Raw genomic sequence first — 24546 nt, 5'->3', positions numbered from 1 at the left:
ATATCTTTGTTTTGCTTGTGTATCTCTTACTAACTTTAAAATAATGATCTGTTTATTAAAGATCAACAAACACTATAGCAAGTGAACTTTGTAGCACTGATGCATCTAAGGACTAATTCTGATCTCATTAAGCAATTCCGCTAGTTAATAAGATTACCATTGTATAGCCTCTAGTAAAATCATAAACTTGTTGTGTTGTGTATAATTTTATAACTTATCTAATGCAGTAGTGTGGTATTTATTCCTGTTACACTGTGTAATCTGTGTATAAAAAAGAAGTTGTACTTGTTTCTCACCACAGTTACTAATCTAATGTTCTTGTCATTCGTTGTTATCCCTGTCATCTGTGCTTCCACTTAACTATACAGGGAGCATCTGGTTTAGATGGAAAGCCAGGAGCCCGGGTGAGTCCTTCCTGTTCCTATGTCCTTCTCCATTCCCAAATTGTTTCCCAGTGAACACATCAGCTGATTTACCATGTAGTATTCCCTGGTTATGTTGAAATAGAACTGACTAGGTTATTTATATACTGATATTTAGAATAGAATAGAATAGAATAGAATAGAATAGAATTTTTTATTGGCCAAGTGTGATTGGACACACAAGGAATTTGTCTTGGTGCATATGCTCTCAGTGTACATAAAAAGAAAAGATACCTTCATCAAGGTACAACATTTACAACACAAATGATGGTAATAGGGTACAATTTTACACTTAATGATGCAACACTTAATGATAATCATAGGGTACAAATAAGCAATCAGGAACAATCAATATCAATATAAACCATAAGGATTACCATCAACAAAGTTACAGTCATACAGTCATAAGTGGAAAGAGATTGGTGATGGGAACGATGAGAAGATTAATAGTAGTGCAGATTTAGTAAATAGTTTGACAGTGTTGAGGGAATTCTTGATAATGATAGACTAGCAACCTTGGTAGTGATTACTTAGCAATATTGTATCCTAATTTTTTCCCAGAGGGAAATGTTGGATTCAATTAAATTTATAACTAGTAACTATATAGATTTATTTATTTATTTATTTATTTATTTTATTAAATTTTTATACCGCCCTTCTCCCGAAGGACTCAGGGCGGTGTACAGCCAGAAATAAAATACAAGATATATACAATTAAAAGGAATTAAAATATAGCAATTACTAAACGGCTGATAGTTAAAAATGAATTTAAAATTTAAAATATTAATAAAACCCCAATATAAAATCAAACTATTATGCCAGTCCCGCTTGAGTAAATAAATATGTTTTTAGCTCACGACGGAAGGTCCGAAGATCAGGCACTTGACGTAGGCCAGGCCCATATGATAGCCCATATGCTCATGTCCATGACAAATGATGTGACATAAATCAAGCTACAATATAATTGTAGAAGTCACAGTTTAAAGAAGTCCCCCTTTCCCTTTGTCCAGCTACTCTAGCTTGGTTTAAAGAAAGACAAAACCCATGTTGTAAAATTGTTATTTGTTTTGGTGTTTGAAATGGCTTCCCCCCCCACTCCACCCATTAGTTAGTATTCTCCCTATAGTTTCAGCAAAAAATTCTCTAAAGTTTGCAATGCCCGGGATAAGCAGCTTATTCATAAAGTTGGAAGATACCACATTTACATCTTGAATCTCTACTGTTATTTAAAACAAATTACCCTGTTTTCCAAGAGAGTGATATAATAGTTTAATTGACCATAGAAAATGTCCTTTTTCATTGTGTCACCTGTCCCAACTATCTTTGTGAGTCTTTTTTGTGAATTCAGCATGGGATTTTCTTGTGTTATCTCCTTTGTTTAACCTTTTAACTCTTCCTAGAAAAAGATCCCTCTACATTTTAAATTTTATATAAATCTAAACAAGCAAGTAAACATTCAAGAGATAGAAAGAAGCACCACAGAGCTTTCAGGAACACAAGTGGGATTTCTGAGTCTGCAAAAGCAACCAAGAGATTTGGAATCTCAACAACTAAACCATCATTCTAATCCATGTTCTCAATTGTTGACATCAAGCTTGATTCTGTATGGATTCACTCAACATAAAGCTTAATTTAGGTAATTCCCAACCTTTTTCAGATCATGTTTTTTTTTACTTTTCTAGGGTATGGATGGTCCCGTTGGTCCACATGGCCCTGCAGGTCCAAAGGGAGACAGAGTGAGTCCATGTCTGAGATGTTCAAATATACCTTAATAATATTGTATATTTTTGTGTTCTGTTCAAATTACTTATTGAAATATGCGGTGGTTGCATTCAGACAAAATGCCTAACCTGATTACTGAATTTTCCCATACTTTAGGGTTACATAATACTTCCAACAATAAACAAGCTAAAAGCACTGGGTTTTCACAACATATCAAGACATTCAGAGATGATTATCATGGTCATGATGACGACAATGGTTACAAAAATCTACATTCCACCTAATATTATAATCCTTACACAAATGCAAAAGCACCAGACTGTCTTCAAAGATGTTAATAGGAAACAGTTTTATTTGCTGCACAATTCAAGGCTGCATTTTTTTTGTTTCAACAAAGTGTTATTGTTGTTTTGGTGCTAAGAGCTCCCTCATCAGAAAGAGTAGTATGCTAATAAAACATGTTATGTATAATGTAAATACTTGAGTTTTTATGATATTCATACAAAATCATACAAAAGGCAGCTTTGCCTTTAGAGATGAATAACAGGAAGTGAGCATAGACCTATCACTATCTCTCATCTTGACTTTCCTAAGGCTTCTTTTTAATAGCAAGGTTTTAAAAATTACAGCCACAATAATAAAAAAAACAAATACAAACTAAAAAAGGACAAAAGAAAAACAGGTGCAGAGAAGAAAAACAGATATAGAACAGAAGGCAAAAATAAGAATATTGTAAAGAAAAAATAAATATATAGATAAATGACTTTCCCTTCATCACAAGTGTAATGTATCTTTAAATGTTTTGGCGGGAAACAAGCACGTTGCTGATTGGTTGAAGCCGCCGGTTAAACTGTATATAAGGAGAGGTTTTTCCCCAGCCCGGTTGCTGGGTTCACCATATATTAAAGAACTGTTGGCACTACCCTGGTCTCCAGCCTCGTTACTGCCCGAACTTAACACTGGCGACGAAGGTGGGATTTCGAGGCTAAGAGCACCAGGAACGAGCTGAACGCACGAAAGAACCGAACCCAGCAAACTCAGGGCAGAAACGCAGCGATGGCCAGCTACACTCCGCCCGCGCCGTTTGACCCATCCAGGGAGAAATGGGGAACGTACATGACCCGTTTCGAGAGCTTCCTCGAGGCAAACGAACTGCAGGGAGTGCCAGACAACCGCAAAAGGGCGTATTTCCTGAGCCACTGCGGTCCCGAGGTCATCGACATCGCGGAAGCCCTGGCAGAGCCAACGCCGGTACAATCGGTATCGTGGCAAACTCTGCAAAATCTATTGAAGAACCATTTCGCGCCAACACCGTCCAAATACGTACGGCGTTTTGAATTTGGAGAGCGCAGACAGCAAGAGGGCGAATCCATCAGCGATTACATGGCCGCCCTGAGAAAAGCCTCCAAGGATTGTGGGTACCGAGACTTGGATGAGGAGCTGTTAGAGCAACTCATCCGTGGGGCCAGAGACATTCGTTTGCGGAGGCGGCTGCTATCAAAAAGCAATCTAACGCTGGCAAACGCTCTGGACGAAGCCAGAGCTCATGAGATGTCCACCCAAGCGGCGGAAACCCTACAAAAGCCACTCACGCCAACGGCGAGCGCGAAATCAACCCCGGTCCACAACGAAGAAATCCAGACCGAATCAGACGGCGAGGATGAGGAAGGAGTTTGCCTCACCGGGAGAAGGGGCAAAGAAGACCGGGATGAATGCGGAAGTTGCGGAGGGCAACACCAGCGTCAACGATGCAAGTTCAAGGACGCTACATGTCGGCGGTGCGAGAAGAAGGGGCACCTGGCTCAAGTCTGTCGAGCACCCCAACCTTCCCGCCGAAAATTCAAACCAACCAATCAGAGCGCGGGATCGGCTAGGCGACCCGTGATTGGTCAAAACAAAAAGGGCGCGAATTCAAATCGAACGACCGTGATAGTAGGCCGAGCAGCAACCCGCGTCGAGAAGAAAATCTTCACAAAACCGAAAATCGAAGGAGTGCCGTGCCGACTAGAAGTGGACACAGGGTCAGCGATCACAATCATGTCCTGGGACACTTTTGCGAAAGCTTTGCCGAAAATCGCCAAACGCAAACTGCAAACACAGCGGCTAAGAGTTCACGACTACCAAGGGAATCGCATCCCTGTTCGAGGGACCACCTCCGTCCGCGTCGAGTACGGACCGCACAAGAAGACCCTGCCCATCACGATAGTCGAAGGGACCCTGCCAAGTTTGTTGGGACTAGACTGGTTCCGTGCATTGGGCATGGGAGTGACTGGCATCTACAGAAGTGACTTTAACCTAAAAGACACACTCATGGACGAATTCGAAGATGTGTTCAAGGACTGCCTGGCTGACTCAAACCCGGGAAAATCGCAGGACTTATCTCAGTTCCCGGAGGTCCAGCGACGCCAACAGGTTCCATTAGAAAACAGCAGGGACAACTCTGCAAATAATCCAGGGCCGGATGGCCTAGAGGAGGAGCTGAGAGGAGCAAACAGCCCCTCCGGTCAGCTCGACCCACTCCCAGGGAATGAACTGCGCAGGTCCGAAAGAGTCAGGAGACGCCCAGTCTATTTGCGTGATTACGTTGAAAAATAATATGTAAATATCATGTAAATAGGGGTAAAGTGTTTTCTGGGAGGGAAGGAGTGTAATGTATCTTTAAATGTTTTGGCGGGAAACAAGCACGTTGCTGATTGGTTGAAGCCGCCGGTTAAACTGTATATAAGGAGAGGTTTTTCCCCAGCCCGGTTGCTGGGTTCACCATATATTAAAGAGCTGTTGGCACTACCCTGGTCTCCAGCCTCGTTACTGCCCGAACTTAACAACAAGTATAAGCAATTTTAATAACTTATCACCCTCTCTTAAAATACAACAAATGATTTCTTCTTCCAAAGAAATCCTTAAATGCCTCGTTGAGCTGCCAAAGGCTTGTTCTAAAAGCAAACATGGAGCTTTCATGAAGGGTAGATATAAATGAAACATATTGCATAATAAAATCTCTTTATTATATATGAGCAGCATTGATATTATTATATTTTAGGGTGAAAAAGGAATTGCAGGAGATCCTGGGCCCAGAGGACCATATGGTTTGCCTGTAAGTTATATGATTTTTCAGAAGTGCAATATTTGTAAAACCCTTCATTAAATCTTGGTACATTTAATAACTGTTCATAACAAAGAAATGCAATTAGTTTAAATAGCAAGTCATGGCTCATGAGACTATCCCCTTATTTCAGGTTTAGACATACATTCATCCTCTTAGCACACTTTGCAAAAATAATAAAGTAGGTTTGACATAAATAAAATAAGAAAAACCAATATTGAATATCAACTCTTTTGTATTGCTCCTGCCATTTTTATAATTTTGTGAAGGTGTCCTTAGGCACCAAATTATACTGGTATGAATTTCTGTCAATAAAATATTAGATTATTTTTTAAAAAAACCTTACACATCTCTCTAGAGGAAAGAGCAATCAGGTCTTAATTATACAAACCATTTTATGCTGTTTTGTTTTAATTTGCATTTGAAGCAAATTTGATAAGAATTGTTTTTGTTGTTGTTTTAAATGTTACATATTGTAATTATGTTATTGTCTAGTTTCATTAAATGTCTTAGGCAAAGTATCTTTGCTCATGAAATGAGTTACTCATTGCTATAAGTAACTGCCTTGAATATTGCAATATATTGGAAACAATTATTAAACTTTGCTAACATTGCAGGTATTTGTAATGTGCCGATATTAAATTTTGTTTGATGAATATTTTATAAGAGGTATATTTATATGTAGATCTATATAAAATGAGGAGACATCTCCATATCAGTTTAATTTTAGGATAAATATTTTGACATAGAAATATTTTTCTATAGGTTGAATACTAAAGAATCATATATTTATACGTATAATCTGAATTTGATGTGGTTTATTTGAAAACATTAGAATGCTTGAAAGTAATTATTTTTGTGGAAAGTTTTAAATATTGAAATGTACTTAATTCTTCTTTGTGTCATGCACAATATCATTTATTCAAACTGCAAAGGAAACTATTTGTGTATAAGCACACATGAAAGGGAGAGAAGGACAGAAGGAAACCACATAAGGAGCACCTAAGCCAAAAACCATGCAATTTTTAGATTTGAAAACTATGATATACAAAAAAAAAAATTGTATAAATTTATTTAACACATATTATTTAAAAAAAATATTTGGTTAGACAATATCAAATTAGAATAAATCAGTTTTACCCATTTCTCCATCAGATATCTATCTATCTATCTATCTATCTATCTATCTATCTATCTATCTATCTATCTATCTATCTACCTACCTACCTACCTACCTACCTACCTACTTATTTATCTATCTATCATATTTTTTAACCATCTAGCTCCCTTAGATAAATAGCTTTATTTAATATCAGAAAATGTTTTGCAAATGGAAGAGCATGAAATAAATGCCTCTCCATTGACAGTGTCTGTCAGCTAAGTGTAAGCCGCACTGAGTCTTCGGAGAAGGGCGGGATATAAATGTAAATTTTTAAAAAAAAGTGCTGTGTTCATTCAAAAGGACCCAAACATGGCAGGGGTGGCTTCTGTATCAGTTACTGAGAATCACTGTGTTCTGGAGGAATTTACTAAGCTGAAGAATGGCCATAGTTCCTTGGTAAAGCATGTAGCCAATTGAGGCAAAAAGACTAGTCTGAAAACCTGAAGAACTGCTGCCAAGCATTTTAGCCACTCAGATTAACATTAAGACTGCAGGCGGTGCTCTGGAAACATCTGTCTCAGATTTCAAACCACACTGTTCTTCTGCCAGCTTGCTTTGTGAGTTCATAATATTTTTTCAGCAATTCAGGTGACTATTTCAGTAGAAATGTTTCAGCTACTACTATTTCAGTTTCAGCTTCTACTATTTCAGTAGAAATATTTATTGAAAATAGTCATGTAGGATAATTCCCAACTTTTTAGCATTCTCTATCTCTCCATGTATCATATGGATAAATATTCATTCCTACTAACTATTGTTTAATTCAGGATACTCAGAAAATGTCCATCCTAACAGATCCTACAAGATGGGAAGATATGACTGAATAAAAGTGATCATATTCGTAATCAACTTCCTCAATTCATATTCTCCAGAAAACTAGACATTGGAGGAAGAGTGCTGCATTAGTCTCTGGTGACAAAAATATCAGAATCAGATAGCACCTTTTCTTATTAATAAATGTTATTAAAAGGTACAAGGTATTTTGTGACCCTTTTAATAGCATTTGTTAGTTAGGAAAGGTTCTAGCAGATTCCCAATTTATATAAAATTAGAGGTCCTTGATTCAATAAGTCCTTAATTAACAATCTTTTAGACACTTCTGAGTTTTCTTGCAGTGGTTCTATTGCTACTAAAATGACTTGTTCAGAGGTTTCCCAGTGTATTTTTTAGGTGGCGTGATTATTAGCAGATGCCTAAAGAGTTCCAGTATCCTAAGGATCAATAAGACAGATTCTACTCAAATGACATTTTGCCTCATCCAAACCCATTCTTGCAAATTAACCTGAGTAGGAGTTCTAATGTAATAATTAACATACATATATTGCATTCCCTGACATTTAAATTGCTTGATATTAATTGGTCATTGAATATATTCAGTGCCATGGATTTCCACTCTCTTCCTTTCCTGTGGTCCATCAAAACTCAGAATAATTGTTTGGAAGATTTTATTTTCATGTTTTGCTTAACATTTTGTCTGAACTAACGAACGGTTAACTTTGGTTTGCCGAAATATATCATAACTCACTATTTCATGTTATTTTGCTTCAACAAAAGCATATTTAACAATAACAATAATAACCCTAAGTGATACCTAAATATTTTCTCATGTTTAAGAGAGTACTCAGTATTAAAAGGGTAAATGCATTGTATGTGATTGTTCTTCATTCAGAGAGATTGTTCTTAAGTCAGTTTTGGATTCAAAGTTGTATTTTGTACACAGCGCATACCTGAGTAATCCAGGCAAATATTTAAGCCCACTCAAGTTTTATAAGAGCCTGAAAGCTTAACAAAACTATTATGGTTATTTAATAGGGCAAAGATGGTGAACCTGGCCTTGATGTAAGTAATAATTGATCACCTATTTGTCTGTGTGGTAGGTAAACATTTGTTTCTAGTAAATAGTTGCATGCTTACAGCATGTTGAAGATTATCCCATTTCCTATGCACGACAATCATGCAGAGATTATACTCAACGTTATACTGCCATTTGTCTTAAAATAACACTAGAGGAAAAAATAATAATACGGCCATAAATAGTACCCCTAATGGTTTTGCAGCAATTGATGCTAACTAGAGCACGAATAAATGACCACGGAATGACAAATGTTCGTACAATTCAGTATTGTTATAAGCATAATACTAAGTGCATCAAACCTTACAAATGCAGTCAGTGGTGCTCGAAAATGCAGCCACATCAAAACATCACCACAAGGCAACTCCTATTTGCAGTAACAGGTCTTCCAAATTTTGGGGTGTTTTAATCATGTTATCATAAACCACGCATAAAAAAAAAGGCTGCCACTGCATTCTAAAACAGCGAAAACTTCATGGGAAGTTGTTCCCACAAGAAACTAGTGTTTCCAGGTTGCTACAGCATCTTTGATTGCACATGCTGACTGCAGTTGAGTTATATCTTATCAGAATTAAATGAGAAGCTGCGGTTAGATGTTCCAGTTTGTGAAAGTTCTTTGGAACGGAGAGAAGTTAATTAGAATGCTGTTGCCCATTTGTTCAGTGTCACTAAACCTCTATGAAGCATTTGTCCTTGAACGTTGCCAGCACTAATTTGCATGTAGGAAAAACGAGGATAATTTTCTATCAATTCTTGTTTAGTTTCAAACTACTTGATGCAGAATTCTTGGGAGTGGGGCTGCCGGGGGGCATCTCTACAGTAAAAAAATAAAAAAATAAACCCACATATCAATATACAGAAGCCAATAGAGATATTTTTGTTCATTTTTTATAGGGATTCCCTGGTCCACGTGGAGAGAAGGGTGATGTAGGAGAAAAGGGAGAAAAGGTGACCTCAATGCTATTAACTGTTGTTTGATTACTTAGCTTAGTCCAGTGCTTCTCAATTATTTTCTGTCATGCCCCCCTAGGAAGAAGAAAACATTTTTCGCGCCCCCCGCGCGACTGTAAATAGTATCAATAGCTTGTTATGACAGTGTTTGCCGAGGTCAAACGCGCCCCCCTTTACGGAGCCTCGCGCCCCCCCTGGGGGGCGCACCCCACTATTTGAGAAGCACTGGCTTAGTCAGTTGCTTTCTCTCCCAGGCCTACAATTTGTCCCGTTGAGCTTGACTTTCTGCCTTCTGTGTGCCAAAAGGCCTATCGCTGCTTTGCTAGACAAAGTCATTTTTCAGAATGTGAAACCAAGCTTCCACCCACAGCTAAAAAGATCAGCATATTCCATAATGGGAGAAAGGTTTTCTCCCTCCAAGACTCCTTGCAGTCTGTGTTTGTTTATACTGTAGTTACTGACAAGAGACATTGGAGTAGCACTAGGACAGGAGACCCTGGGCCAGAGTGACAGCTTTTGTAAATCAATGCACTGGTAGGGCTACAAACTTCAATTAAATGTGCTCTGTATTTATACTTTGTAAGCACCTAGCTTTATTGCTGAGAAGATGAAAACTAAGCTAGGAGCACTTTGGACTAATTCTGAGAAAGTTAATTGCATTGGATTCCTACTGCAAGTGATAGCTAAACATTTAATTAAAGCACTTAGTCCTATTGAGACAGCTTTAATATGCTTGTCATTGGATTGCCCTCACATACAATCACTGAATTTTTACTAGAATATGCAGTGTGGAAGCTCTGAAGTACATGCACCTATCCAGCCCTTGCATGGATCTCTCTCTCCAGTTCTTTAGGTTTATTTTCACTGTGAGGCAAACTATGCACTGATACATCCCCCAAATATATACATATAAACGTCTTCTTTTTTAGTTCAGTGGCTGGTATTTAAGACATCCCAGCAGTTGAAAGATTTCCAATGTATTCTCCTTAGGTTTCTGTGAAAATTCAAATGACTTTTGATTCTGAAATAGCAAAAACAAAAAATGACAGGAATTCACATCAAACTACTCAAAACAGAAGTCCAAATTGTCCGTAGGCTGGCTGTATCAGATTGCTAATAAGCAAAGAAAGAAGCTTGCAATAGTAATTATTTCCCAAATTGAAAAGAGGAAAGAATGCCTTTATTGTGGCAGAAGAATACACTGTAGTCTTTGCCCCTGAAGTGGCAGCTGCTTCTAGTCCCAATTCTTATGACCAGGGGTCTCCAACCTTGTCAACTTTAAGACTTGTGGACTTCAACTCCCAGAATCCCTCAGCCAGCAAAGCTGAAGTCCACAAGTCTTAAAGCTGGCAAGGTTAGAGAGCCCTGCTGATGACCATGCATTAGGCATGCATTTTTTTTGCTGGAGAAAGCCTATATTTGTATATTCCTCCTCATCAGCCAGAATGGAAATCCGTGTTCATACAGCCTACATACATTCAATGTTATCTTGAGCCTTTCTTCCTTGACTCATCCATTCCCAAAGCCTACCATAGAAGATAAAGAAGTCATACGACTTTGGATGTGATGTAAAGCAGCATAACTCTTCCTTTTTAGTTGTGTAATTCATAAAAGAGTTGAAAGATCAAACAGAAGTCATTTTGTAGGATAAACAATATTGTAATATTTCATTGGGGTTGGGCAGAAAATGAAACCTAAATTGGGAGATCTGCTTTGAAATAGCCTGATGAGCTTTGTACTGAATAAGCTCTCTTTAGGCTTATTCCCTCCTTTAGTTCATTTTACAAAGTTTTCATGTTTTCCCTGTTGACTGTGTTGGGGAAATCAATTCCCTGGAACAATTTCTAATTAACAGAATTGGGTGAAATATAACAGGGCTGCAGCACCACCTTCTGCAACAATGAAGTATAGCATAGAGAGCAGGGATTAAACTATGTCTGAGAGGAAAAACTAAACTGGCCGCCTTCAGCAGCAGTCTCTTGTCACTTTCTAGAAACTGTATTTAGTCCAACCTTAGCTTGGAAATGTACCTGTTCAATCTTTTTTAATTGTGCTTTCCAAACTGGTTTAGGACAAACAGTAATGCTTCCAAGGTGTAGTATTTTTAGGAATAAAAATAGTACAGCAGGAACATTCAGGGGGGAAAAAATTAAGTGTGGTAAATTTTAATAATAATGGTAGGTTCCATTTCCCCCCCCCCAAGCTATTTTGTGAGTTTCTTCCAATTTACTTTCCTATACAAATGTATGCTTCCATGAGAGATCATAAACATAATTGCAGACCCTATAACTCTATCAAACATACTACTGAAAAAAGACACTTCTTATCATAACTAATAGGCTATTCACACTTCACTTGTACTATGTCACAGATTAGACCAGTGCTTTTCAAACTTTTTCCTTTATTACCCAAAACCGCTTATCAAAAACCGCTTACTGCTTATTTGAAAGTCCTTATTTAAATGTCCCTGTCATGATTGGGTAATGGGTTCATCAGTCATTACCCAAGAAAAAAAAGCACTTTTCTCCAATTTAGGGTAATTTACTCAGGTTTGGAAAGCACTAGATTAGACTCTAAACCCCAGATTGTTGTGTGCCTCCTACCTGTGTGGTTAATTATCGATTCCGTGTAATGTGCAAATATTAAGGCAATTTAGGCAGCCAGAATTTTAACTTAGATGTCAGTAAGCGTATTATGTGATCATAACCGCAGAATCACTTGGTTCAGAGATAATTGGAAGATCTCCAAAATCAGCTTGAGAAAAATAAGATGCATAGAATAACAAAATATTTCTTTGAAGGCTAAAGTATATTCTTACGTTCAAAGAACAGCTGTTTAAAGAAGAGCTGGTAGAGTTTAGAGAACTAGGATATCAATCCTGAAAGAATAGTATTGCATCATAGTATACAATATCATTACCTGGTGTTTGTTTTATTTGCTGGCTAAGTTAATTGTAAAGAATGCGGGACTGGTTCAGTCAGGTCAAAATTTGTCTTATGAAGTCAATTGTGCCAAAGTGAAAAATAAAATTGCTTTTGAAACTAAATAATTTCCCCTAGATATTCTAGATGCAAATAGGGAATTAATACTTAAACTAAATTTTCCCTTAAAATTTATTAATATGGTGATTCAGTATACTATTTAAAACTTATAAACATTAGATCTAATTCTAACTCTTGTATCAATAAAAATGTTCCACATAATTATTCTCTGTCAAATTCGAAAAGCGTCGGAAACCATAGTTTTGCATAAGCAAAATTAAAAGGCCCAATTTATTTTCTATTTATTGTTCTCTCAAGTTATTCTAATCCATTTTTGTTGGCTCTTCTGATTCATGGTTTGATCAGAATCTACAGTCAGGGTTATTTATTTTCCTTTTCTGAAAACTTTTGTTTTTATGTACTATAACATCTTTATTCATCCATGCCTCCCTTCCAGCTTAAAGTGGCATACAAAGTACTCTTTTGTCTGAGTTTTCCCTGGGCTCAGTAGCCCCATTTGTAACACATATTTGGAGAAATGACTTTTTAATGTAGAACTTAAATTATCGATATTAAAGATAAAGTTTGTCAGGTAGATCTAATCTAAATGAAAATGCAGTGTTTCATAGTTAATTCCTTTGACTCATAGTTTCTGAATTATATCTTCAATTGTTCAGTTACTGCTAAGAGCTCCCCTCACCATTTTAAAGTTCACAATATTTGGCCTCCTGCTGAAACTGATGAATAAATATTAGTTGTAGGATATAATACAGTATATCTCTCCATGAAATTGTGTTTGACACTCATTAGATGTTTTGTCTTACACCATAGTACATTGTGAATTTTGTGCAATTTCACTTTTTAAATATATGTTAGCACAATAATTGGATATGTTAATTTAAAGTGAGGTTCTAATTTTGGAGGGGGATTCATTGAGTGACTTTAAGAATGCACTGCTTTAGGCATTGAAGTGTTAAATATTACATCATTACAAAGCAATTGTTCTAAATATTTATTTTCTGCTGTAAACGGATGCATATTTTTGATTTGAAAATGAGTGACTGTCTATTCCTTCTACACCATCCTAATCTTCTCTGCCTTTCCAGAGGTGCATTTCTCCCTTCTCCTCTTACCTTGTTTCCTTAAAATTCATTTGGTCTTTTTACCCTTTTCCTTGCAAATTAAATCCTTCCTTCAGCTTAGACCTTGACAATCATTCCTTAGTTCTGCAGTACTAACTGTCTTTCTGTTGTATTTCCATTACATTAATATTCTTAATTTGTGTGTGTCTATGTGTTTAAATAGAGTCACTTTTGGTTTTGTTAAGGACTGTGAGCCTGAAACTCATTTACCATTGTAACTGATCAGGTGTGAAAACAATTCTAAATTAGTTTTTGAAGGTGCCTTCCATTGCCTTCTGATAAAGTCATTTTTCTCAGGTAGCTATTCTTGTCTCCAAGTATTGCATTTGTGTGGTGAAATCTGTTTACAGAAATCTCTCAAGTTAAGTCTCAAACTAAACATTGCATATTTTCTTTGAAAGAATGCTTATTTTCAGACCAAAAAAGTTTCTAATTTAGGGACATCAATATTTTAATCCAGGAAGGATGCCAATAAAGGTATATTAGAATATAGAGCTCTAATGTGGAAACGCATCAGAATACTAGATTGAGACACATGGGTCTTCAGAATCCTTTCGCAGGTTTCGACAAGGAATTTGAACCTTATCACTTAATTTTCTTGATTGGCTTCTCCAACCTAATGCCTTTCAGTTGTGTTAAACAGGACTTTATCTTCTATTATGGTTCTAATTGCAGGCTATCAAACTTGTGGCCCATGGGCCAGATCGTCATGCGCTATCGATACCCATGCCCACGTGATGCCATGACTTTGACACCCCTGTATTAGGGGAAAGCTGATCCTTAAAACAAGCCCTTTAACCTGAATATTTTAAAAAGGAATTATCTTAACATGTTTGGTTAAGATCTTAATAGAATTCCTAAAGAAAAAATCAAGTGGTACAACTTGCGACAAACTGAATACATTAAAATTTGTCCCTTTAAGTCCAACTTTTTTTCTTATTGTGAAGCCAACTCTGAGATTCTAACAGTACATCCAGTTTAGAATACTGAGATATAACATTTTTGCAACATTATCAGGGCCATCTGAGAAAGAAACCTCACCACCAGATTGGAAAAAGCTGATCTAGCTCTAAAACGGATGCCTTCAGTGTATATTCAGTGTATATTGAGATGATTCTGAACCGGGATTGTGCCCACATGCACAGATGTAGAGTCTTTGTAAGGATGAGCAATTTGATATATGCAACGAATTTTCTCTTTCCATTGGAAAAAGAGGAAGTCCTTGTGGACAGGATCTTACTATTTAATGCCAGTGATATTGAGAGACACTTTGCTTCTAAAAATATGATCGTGCATATAATAAGCCAAATGTTCTTCCCCATAAGATGTAAATCTATCCGAGGAAAACAGTGATCTTCTTGCAAAAAATCAAGCCCAGGAAAGCAGACTGTCCCAACACAACTGTTAGGAAAAGTATCACAAACCCTTGTTTTTTAAATGACTGGCAAGTTTTTGATGACCCCTTAGGATGAAAAAAATTCTACCTAATTCACAGTTCCAAGTCCTGCTTTAGGATTCAAAGTGCCCATCGTTGTTGCATTAACACAGAAGAGCAATATAACCAAACTGATGCAGTTAATGCTTCTGATCATCATATAACTTATTTTTCTACCTAATGCATCCTGCAAACTAGAACACAGTGGTAAGTGTCCTTTCAGCCCTCCATTGGCTAATAAACAACAACAAAAAACTTTTAAAACAGATCTTTTTGATTCCGTGAAAAAGAATAAAACCTGTGTTTTATCCAAACCATTGTGTCCACAGGGGGAAAAGGGAAAGAAAGGCAAAAAGGGGCCTAAAGGGGAGAAAGGAGAACAGGGTGCCCCTGGATTAGATGCACCTTGTCCATTGGTATGTCTCACTCATCTCTTGGAAATGTCTCCTCTTACAGTAGATAATATAGCAAAATGTCATACTGCAGAGAGGAGCAAGCTCCAGTTTGAGCAAAGTTGTTATTCATTTAAAGACTTAATCCACTTTGAACATAATCATGATCTGGCCTGTTTCCCTGTAAATTATCATTTGAAGTTTTTCAAATTGTAATTAATGGAAGAGTCTTCCATAATTTGTGGTGCAGTGGCTCCTGCGCGACCTCATGTTTGCCACGTAGATCATGTGTTCAGCTACAAATCTAAGAAGGAAAGGACCCACATTCTTCTGTGGTCTTCTTCTGGTCAGCTTGCTCCTCTTTTTTTCTGTTTGCTTGTTCCAGCAAAGTTGATGTCAAAGACATTTCTTAGTAACGTTGCAAGTTAATCTTTACAAACAGGGATTCCGTGGAATTAAGGGGGAAAAAGGGGAGCCAGGCCAGCCTGGTCTGGATGGGCTGGATGCCCCTTGCCAATTGGTACAGTATTGCTCTTTCCTTCCAACCCTGCATGTGATTCCTATATTTCTAATCAGCTGTTTCCAATGTAAAGTTCACAGTAACCAGACTTTACATTATATGTGCCCATACATGCATGTGCATGATCAAAGTGGCCTGCCTTGGTGATGATAACAGTATCCAGAGATCACTCCACCTCTCAACATCAGCAGTATAATCCTGGCAAGTCATATTTACATTGCACAGTGGTTCTGAAATTATCTTACTCCAACATCTGCAGTGAAATGCAATTTTCTATTTAAGATGGTTGTCTTTCTTCCCATCCTTCCCATCACCAATAAAACATGTTCTGTCCTACGTAATATTAATGAAAATGCCCTCTTCGCTGATACAGAATAGGTCCACAGTATCCCATGACTGAATTACTGATATCACACATCACATTAATATTTGCCCTTCCCATAAGTGGGAATTTCATCTGACCTCACTCATAAATGGGTTTTATGATTTTGAATCATAATTATATTTGCATGTTCTTCATTTTCAAAAAAAAATGGCACTGGACTAATAAAGTATATGCTTCCAATAGAAGAGAACTTCCTCGGGGTTAAACTGTGGAGCCCTTTGTGCTCCCTAAGTTTGGTTGTTGCTTGCAGACATTTCATTATCCAATTAGGTAACATCACCATACTAGTGAGTGTCGAGTTAGTTCTCAACTGCCACCAACTGTGACAAGACAGGACAGTATCGGCAAACCGGAAGGGGCACGCGAAAACATCCTGCGAAGAATGCGTGGCCTCGCCGGTTCGTCTTCCGTGTTTCTGTGATCAAACGCGCGCCGGTCAGCTGGCTGTTGCATGCACGGGAGCGGCGTAACCTGGAAGAGTGGCATTCCAGCACACACGCGCAGGCCGCCAGTTGACCTTGACGTGATGGCCAGATATTCGTCGGGTGTGCTTCCATGCCGGTATCCGGGTTTTTGGGTGCTGACTCGCGCATGCGCGATGGATCGCTGCTTTTCCAGGTATCACCGCTCCCGCATGCGCGAAGGCCAGTGGGGCCGCTCGTACCTCATGGGATGGTTTCGAGTGCCACTTCCAACATGCAGGCCGGCACGCGGTAACACCAGAGGTTCGCCATCACAGAGGCCAAACCATACACTTACCAGCACTGATTGTGTAATGAAATGTCTACAAACAAACAACCAAGCTCAGGAACCACCAAGGACTCCAGAGTATATATACCTAAGAGAAGAAGAGTAATTCACATTCAAAGCACATAAATATATAACCAGTGATACTTTTCTGGATATAGCTTCACTGGGAATACATATGTCTCAAGCAAAATAATCTCTCTTACTTGTCTATTGCTGTTAACTTTTTTCACGGTGGGCATGGACAGCCAACCTAGGCAAGGAACTCTTAATGTCCACACATTAATCCTTTGACAACCTCTGGGGTTCTTGTTCCTGATATTCCATTTATTTGCTTTGACTATCATCTGTTCTCATTAAGCAAATGAGGAAATTGAGAACTTGGTTTGCTGTTTGCTTTTGGGCAAGTGTACAGAAGGAAGCTAAAGAGAGTGAGTGAACAAGTGGAAGGTATGATCTGGAGTTAGCATTATCTCCACGCTTGACCTTCTGCTTATCTAATAGATAGGTGACAGGGAGACAGGCTCACTGTGTGCTTAAGGATCAGTGCAAACAGTTCCAAAGAGTGCAGAATTTACCTACAGTAATGGAGGGGAATGATATAATGCATTACAATAGGCAGTTTAACTGGAATGCTCAGTTTAGCTTGTATTCTACGATTTCTGAATTAGATTTATACTTAGTTATGGGACACACCAATTAAAGGTTACATTGAGCCCAAGATTGTTAAGGTTAGGTTATAAATATTCTTACATAAAATTATATAGTTATGTAGGTTATTTTGACAGGAAAATGTTCTTGAATAGATTTACCTGTCTGCTATTCCCATGATCACGCCTACTACAGATTGCAGTGGTATGTTCACTTCAAAATAAGCTTTATAAATCCTTCATAAGGAATTAATGGCCTGCAGCCCAAAGCACTTATTGTCTGTTTCTTAAATGTTTCCAGCATAACAGTCTTTCCTTTGGATCTTAATTTCCCACAATACATACAACAGTCCCCTACTCTTTGTTAGCATGAATTCAAGCACCTACCTATACTAAAATTCTACTTGTTGATCCCTTTCCCTTGTACCAATCTGGCAAACATTTCAATATTATGAAAATATGTTTTTTTAAAAAAAAATAATCATCTACACATTTCTAGAAAATGCCAAAAACATTTTAAAGGGTAGATATATTTGATCTGCATGTTTTGATACTGTGTATATAGTTTAAGCACGATGCTCTAAAAGTGAATGGAAGAGTTTAGTGGATTTTTAAAGCATATCTATAATCTAAATTGTCAGGAAAGTCTTTAAGTATAAAGTCTATGTTTTATTTTGTTTGTCATTGTTTAACAATAACCTATTGTTATATATTAGATTGCAAATAAATAAAGCATGCCTTCATAATTCTTTAAAGTATATTTGACAGTACAGTATTGGTTCTGTCTGGAAATCAATGAAAACTGTCTTCTAAGGCACCTGCTAGCAGTTTTTTGCTTAGCTGTTTTTGATGTTTATTCGAGTTTTTTTCCCCTCTTCTACTCAGTCATGTCCAGTTTTTGGAGATTGCCTGGAGAAGTCCCTGCAGGATTCTTGCAAAGGTTTTTCAGAAATGGTTTACCATTGCTTCCTTCTCAGGGTTGAGAGAAAGTAACTAGTCTTAAGGTCATATGCCTGAGGCAACCCTAGACTCACTCTCTCCTCACTAGAACTCACAGTGCTCCTAGTTTCTAACCTGATGCCATAACCACTACTCCAAGCTGTCTCTATTCAAATTATCGAATTATAAACTAAGGAGGGGAATTTGATCCTAACATTCAAGTAAATGTTTTACAAGACATTGCAAATATGTTCCATTTTCTTAAATACTGTAACATAAAGCCTCTCAATATTTTCAAATTGTGATCCTACTAATCCCACAACCTTCCCAATGAGAAATACATAATTATCAGAATCCAAATTTTTAGATTTAATAGTACCTGATAGCATATTACAGTATCTTATAATTGCAATAACATTTGATCTGTTATCCTTCAGAACAAAAATATGCCATTGTTTGCAATATTGCACAAATACACTATGTTGACTCAACCTGATATAATTGATAGGAATGAAGCCTGTCTATTTAAAATCAGAATACAGTTAAGACAATAGAACTAAACATATTTGAACAAAATTTCTGATTTTAGTCAGAGATAGACACTATAGATTTAACCAATAGCAACTTAAAATTAAGTTACTCAGTCTTACTAACAATATCCAATATTGTTCAAACAACAAAGAGACAAAGTAGTCAACAGGCCCCCTTTTACTTACTACTGAAGCAGACTTTGTAGAGTAGGAAATGGATAATTTTTAGCATTGATAAGAACCTAAACATTTATTTTATAAATGAAAATCCAATCAAATTAACCAGATGCAATAGTCTAATGCTTCTACATTAGCTTAATAATGTCTATCAGCATCTGTTATGGACACTACCTTTTCATAATTTCAGAGAAATTATATTTATTTGGTTTTCCTTCATATACTTTTAATTTCAAACATTGCATATTGAAAATGTGCCATCATGTTTGAGTATAGTTAAATTATATTATTTTGGGAAAGTAATTCCAGTGCATTCCAGACAGAAACGATGCTTGCTTATGGAACATTGTTTTTGTTATTTTATATTTTTCCAAGTCTGTCTAATTTTCTTGAAAAAGACTAACTAATCCTGCTCAAAACCAAAAGATCTATAATATGCTTGGGATTTTAACTGTCATCCATTATCACTATTATATATGGATCAAAGCCATAAATATGTTTGCATGGAATAAGGCATTTGTTAAATGTATGGTGTTCCTCTGAATTGACTTCAACTATTTGTACAGTCGTATGGTTGCAGTTAATTGTTCTTCTGCAAGCATGGGGAATATATGATTATATACATAAGAATTTCAAAAATTGCCATGTACTACATCTGTTATATTGTTTGAATTTTGCTCATTTTCCTAAGTACAACTGAGGCATGAAATGTTGTTAGCGCTGGTGTGGTGTATTATCAACTTTAACAGTATATTTTGATGTTCCTTATTCAAACAGGGGCCAGATGGGTTACCCATGCCTGGTTGCTGGCAAAAGGTGAGATCACTCAAATATCTTATGCTTACCATTTTAATCTCTCAATATTTTATATACATACACCATCAAGCATCAGTGGGCAAAATGACATCTGTCAACCCAAGGAAAGAATGTAAACAAATGAAGAAAAAAGCATTGCTAATATCCCTTTACTAACCAGTTTTCAGTACTGCAGCAGGAAGAATGGGAGAAAAAACCTCTCTTCCTCCTTTAACTCCTATAAACTGAGAGTACTCTGTGGGAAGAACTCCACTTATATATCTCTTTATCCAGCTTATTGTTATTTATATAGTTGAAACATATCTTTGAACAATACTACTAATATTGCTAAAATGTTTTTCTTTGTTTCTTTGCAGTGATGAATCTAACTTTGCAAGCATGAAGTTGTGTATATAATACATCACCTCCAGTATTTATAATTGAAAATGGAAGCATTGGTTTTACAAGTTTGAAATATGTTTACATAGCACTGCTTCTATTTGTTTGTAGTAGTCATGTGTATATATGGCTGCAATCTGGCAAATATAAACTGTGCAATAAATGTACAGAGTCCAAATATTCTGTCTACAGAGCTAATCCCAACAGAGTGATCATTCATAGACATTTGGATTGTTTCTATAGTTTTTCCTTTTTTTACATTTTGGGATTATTTTTTTAACTTTTTTTGGGGTTGCAGTCTTGTTTTATTTGGCTTGTGGACAAGCGTGGAGAAGAAGTGCCATGAATTAGGTTACATTAATTTGTGGCCACAAATGAACTTGATAATAGATTGCTATTGGAATATAATGATTCTGTTGCCATGTTCACCCTCATAAACTCTATCAGTGCTCCATTTCCCCAAACTTGCTTGAGTAAAAGCATGATTTGTGTGCTAAAACAGCTTGTTGTGCTACAATGGTTGCTTGCTGTCATATGCTACAATGGCTGCTCGCTGCCAATTTCACTTGACACATTGAATTGTTCTTTCTGTCATCTCAAGGGAGTCACACCATGGCTTATTGCAAAAAAATGATACGAGGAGATTAAGACAAAGCTCTTGAATTTGGAGGGGACTTTGGTTCCTTCTGACGGTGGATGGCCTTCAGTCTTCTGGGTTATGAAACCATCTTTGTGAAAAAGAAGGATGATACCTGTTCATCAGCCTCTGTTTGCTTGCATTGCTCACAGTCAAGAAGCATGGATTTCCACACATGTTGGATAGTTTTACCAAGAATGAAAGAAGATGAAGATCATGCTTTATGAGTAAGATGATTGAGTTGCAGAGACATCAAGTGGAACATTCAATGATAGGTCTTAGTATCAACTGGTGGACAATGTAATCTTCAAAGACTGCTACAATATGTGTTTCACATGTTGTATCTTCAAGGTGATAGAGGAAGTGCTTTGACAAAAGTCACGATAAAATGCCTTCCTCTCATATAATGAAATGCGGTTGACTTTTCATGGTTTACCATTTGGATTTTAGAAATTCCTGTGCAATGGCATATGCGTGTACGGGCTTGGAGAATATATTTAATTATAATTGATCAATGGTTAAAGCAAATAGCCTCCTTTGCTTTCATGGTTATAAACATTCAAGTTTTGAAGAACAAACATATTTGTGTTTAATTTTTTTCAGCATTTTTTTAGGCTTATATAAGGACTTCTCAAAAAGTAAAGTTTTTTTTAACTTGTTCACCTATTCATTAAAAAAAAATATTCTACATCACTGTTGGGGTTCCAGGACCCAAATAATATGGAATTGGTAGGAACTACAGTATAGGCTACTTCGTATCTCAAATATTTTCATCTTATTATTTTTTAAAACATATTTCATATCTCTGTTTTGAACCATTCTATTTAATATGTTTATATTTAAGCTTATATTCAAATGTATGCTTGTAGGCATTCTAAGAAGCTAATTAATGTTGCTAATTATTTTGCTGGGGGAGGGGAAAATACTGTTATTGTTCATATGTTCATTACATTTAATGAATGTTCTGTAACTTTTTAAAGGTCTGACCAAATAAGAAATTCCATACACTTTCAAAAAAAATCAGTGGGATATTTTAAAATTAGATTAACAAATAAACATCCATTGCTGAAAAATGTCATTTTTATCAGCTTGTAAATGGAATTATATTTATCACCGTACCAAATATTAGTTAAATCTCAGTACTATTGTATACCCTGAGTATCCCTTACTTTCTTTTCTAATTTATTTTTTTGTTTACAGACCATTTGTGCACTGCCCAGAATCCACTAGAGACGGGTGGCCAATAAAATTAAATAATAATTTTTATTGCTTTTTTGGAACTAAGAATATTTTTTTCAATCTTGAAGCTTTCATTTTAATATTTTAGCAAGTTTTTCAGTGCTTCAGTGATAACCTCTCAACAGCAGAAGAAAAAAGATTTAGTGCTCAGGAAATTCAGAGAAATGAATGCCTGCTTTTAATAAATATTTTCTTGTAGTTTTATTATATTTTTATCAAAATTTGTCCTGTCTGCATGGAAAGGTAGAATTAATTTTTTGAAATACAATAATAGGAGAAATTACTCTGTTTATACATATATAATTGTGTACACACACACACACACACAAATACACATATTTCAATATTTTTCATATTTTAACAGATATTTTCTCCATGTAATGCAGATATTTGTTTATAAGATAGAAATCCTTTTCTCTTTTTGCATAGAATATCTCCTCCTCAAACATTTCCCCAAATCTACTCTGAAGAGTCCTCCAATTATCCAGGGGGAAAAATTCTGTCTGTGCAGCTAATGGTAGTAAGAGAAACAATTCTCTCCATTTTTTCTGGTTGATGGATAATGTTGAATTCCATCCATAAGCTTCCTGTATATTAAACTTTGTCATGCATGTAAGATCAGGACCATACATGAACTTACAGTTAAACTGATTTATTACTACTCATTCCTATTGCACAGGAATCTGCTCAACTAATGGTTAGCATTATTTTGTCATTAGATAAGAGTCAACTGAATTCAAAAGGGATTGGATTTAGTCTATTTGTGGATACATAGAAACTATAAGCTGATTCCTCTTTTGACTCTGCCACTCCTTTTCTTACAATCTTTTATGCATTTCTCTGTAATGTAAATTATTTATTACTCTATCTTCTCAAAACCTAATCATTTAATTTTAGATCTGATCAGATATTATTCATACATAAGCAGAATAGAATAGAATAGAGTAGAATAGAATAGAATTCTTTATTGGCCAAGAATGATTGGATACACAAGGAATTTGTCTTGGTGCATATGCTCTCAGTGTACATAAAAGAAAAGATACATTCATTAAGAATCATAAGGTACAACACTTAATGATAGTTATAGGGAAACAGTCAATATAAAACTTAAGGATACCAGGAACAAGGTTACAGTCATATAATCATAAGTGGGAAGAGATGGGTGATAGGAACAATGAGAAGATTAATAGTAATGCAGACTTAATGCCCAAACACTGGGCTGTATGTTCCCAACAGATTGTTTATGAGGATCATTGCAGTCTGAATGGCCCCAGTAAAAATAAACTTAAGTGTTCAGTTGTGCCATTTACAAAGTATTTTTTTAAGTTCTTTTTCCTCCACTTCATAGGAGTTTGCATATAAAATAAAATACCTGGGACTATGAGTGTTCTTTATATTCTCATTAAACATTACCTTTCTTTTTATATTTGTAAAGCTAGTAATAATAGCTCTAAGGATGAGGGAGCAGAATAGTTGGGCTGCATGGAAATATTAAACGTGGCTTTACCCTAGGGCTAAGCATACTAATCAAAAATAGAAAATGGTTGTGGAGACCCCTTCACAAGTCAGGCCTACGACTCCGGTTTGTTTGTTAGTTTATTTTTCAGTTGATATTTAAATGAGTTAATGATAGGATATCAATCACTAAGTTTAGAGTGAAATTGTACACTTTCAAATGTTTATTAATCTGTGTGCAGGTTGATGGAAAGGAATATAGTCTATACAGAAATTAACAATATATGAACTGAGAATATGAGCATGTAGCCATAAATTAACAGAAGCAGCAATTTGTTTTATAACAGCTGTAATTTTCCAGCTATAGCAATCATTGGAATTGTTTGCTGATTGTTTAAAAAAGCACTTGCTGTTTCAGCTATTCATGGGTTAATTCTTATTTATATTAGTTCCATTATATTGAGATCATTGTGATAAATCTACATGATAATCTGACTAGTTAGATTTTGAAGAGAAGTAAAAGGAGATAACACAATGGTGCCTGGTTTCTAAAAATGCCTGTTAAAAACAAAAATGTGCTTAGTCTGGCTATGTAGTTGTTTTCTGAAGACTTGCAGTGCCTTTATGTTGATATTTAAGAATTAGTTTGGTGCTAAAATGTTTTCTATTCTTCTTGCAAAGCTCCTCCAAATAATCATTTACACTAATATATTACAGTTTAAATTGCATTTTTTCTTTTGTTTTTAAACTTGCAAATTTTTATCTTACAATGATATAGATTTTTTGTTGCCTATTTTTGTTTTTATATCCTGACTGGAAACAATATATATTTGTTTACTTCCCATTTCTATCTTTCCTAATTACTTTATCTTTGGAAGTTTTCCCTTCCAGCAACATTTATTGGGTACTGC

At 36.2% G+C, this 24546-nt stretch overlaps 1 protein-coding gene across 1 annotated transcript in view; it reads left to right on the top strand.

Moving 5' to 3' along the window:
• The window catches only part of COL25A1 (collagen type XXV alpha 1 chain), a 151845-nt gene extending 130285 nt beyond the window's left edge, over positions 1 to 21560 (top strand). The window contains exons 27-34 of the mRNA XM_058193126.1: positions 369 to 404; positions 2105 to 2158; positions 5185 to 5238; positions 8222 to 8248; positions 9156 to 9209; positions 15100 to 15186; positions 19888 to 19926; positions 20283 to 21560. Of these exons, the coding sequence (XP_058049109.1) occupies positions 369 to 404; positions 2105 to 2158; positions 5185 to 5238; positions 8222 to 8248; positions 9156 to 9209; positions 15100 to 15186; positions 19888 to 19926; positions 20283 to 20285 (354 nt within the window). The 3' untranslated portion in view covers positions 20286 to 21560. The remainder of the gene's footprint in view (positions 1 to 368; positions 405 to 2104; positions 2159 to 5184; positions 5239 to 8221; positions 8249 to 9155; positions 9210 to 15099; positions 15187 to 19887; positions 19927 to 20282) is intronic.
• The last annotated feature ends 2986 nt before the right edge of the window (positions 21561 to 24546 follow it).

The sequence above is a fragment of the Ahaetulla prasina genome, chromosome 8 (assembly GCF_028640845.1).
Source record: "Ahaetulla prasina isolate Xishuangbanna chromosome 8, ASM2864084v1, whole genome shotgun sequence".
NCBI classification, from domain to species: Eukaryota; Metazoa; Chordata; class Lepidosauria; order Squamata; family Colubridae; genus Ahaetulla; species Ahaetulla prasina.
This window is presented reverse-complemented; position numbering and strand designations above follow the sequence as displayed.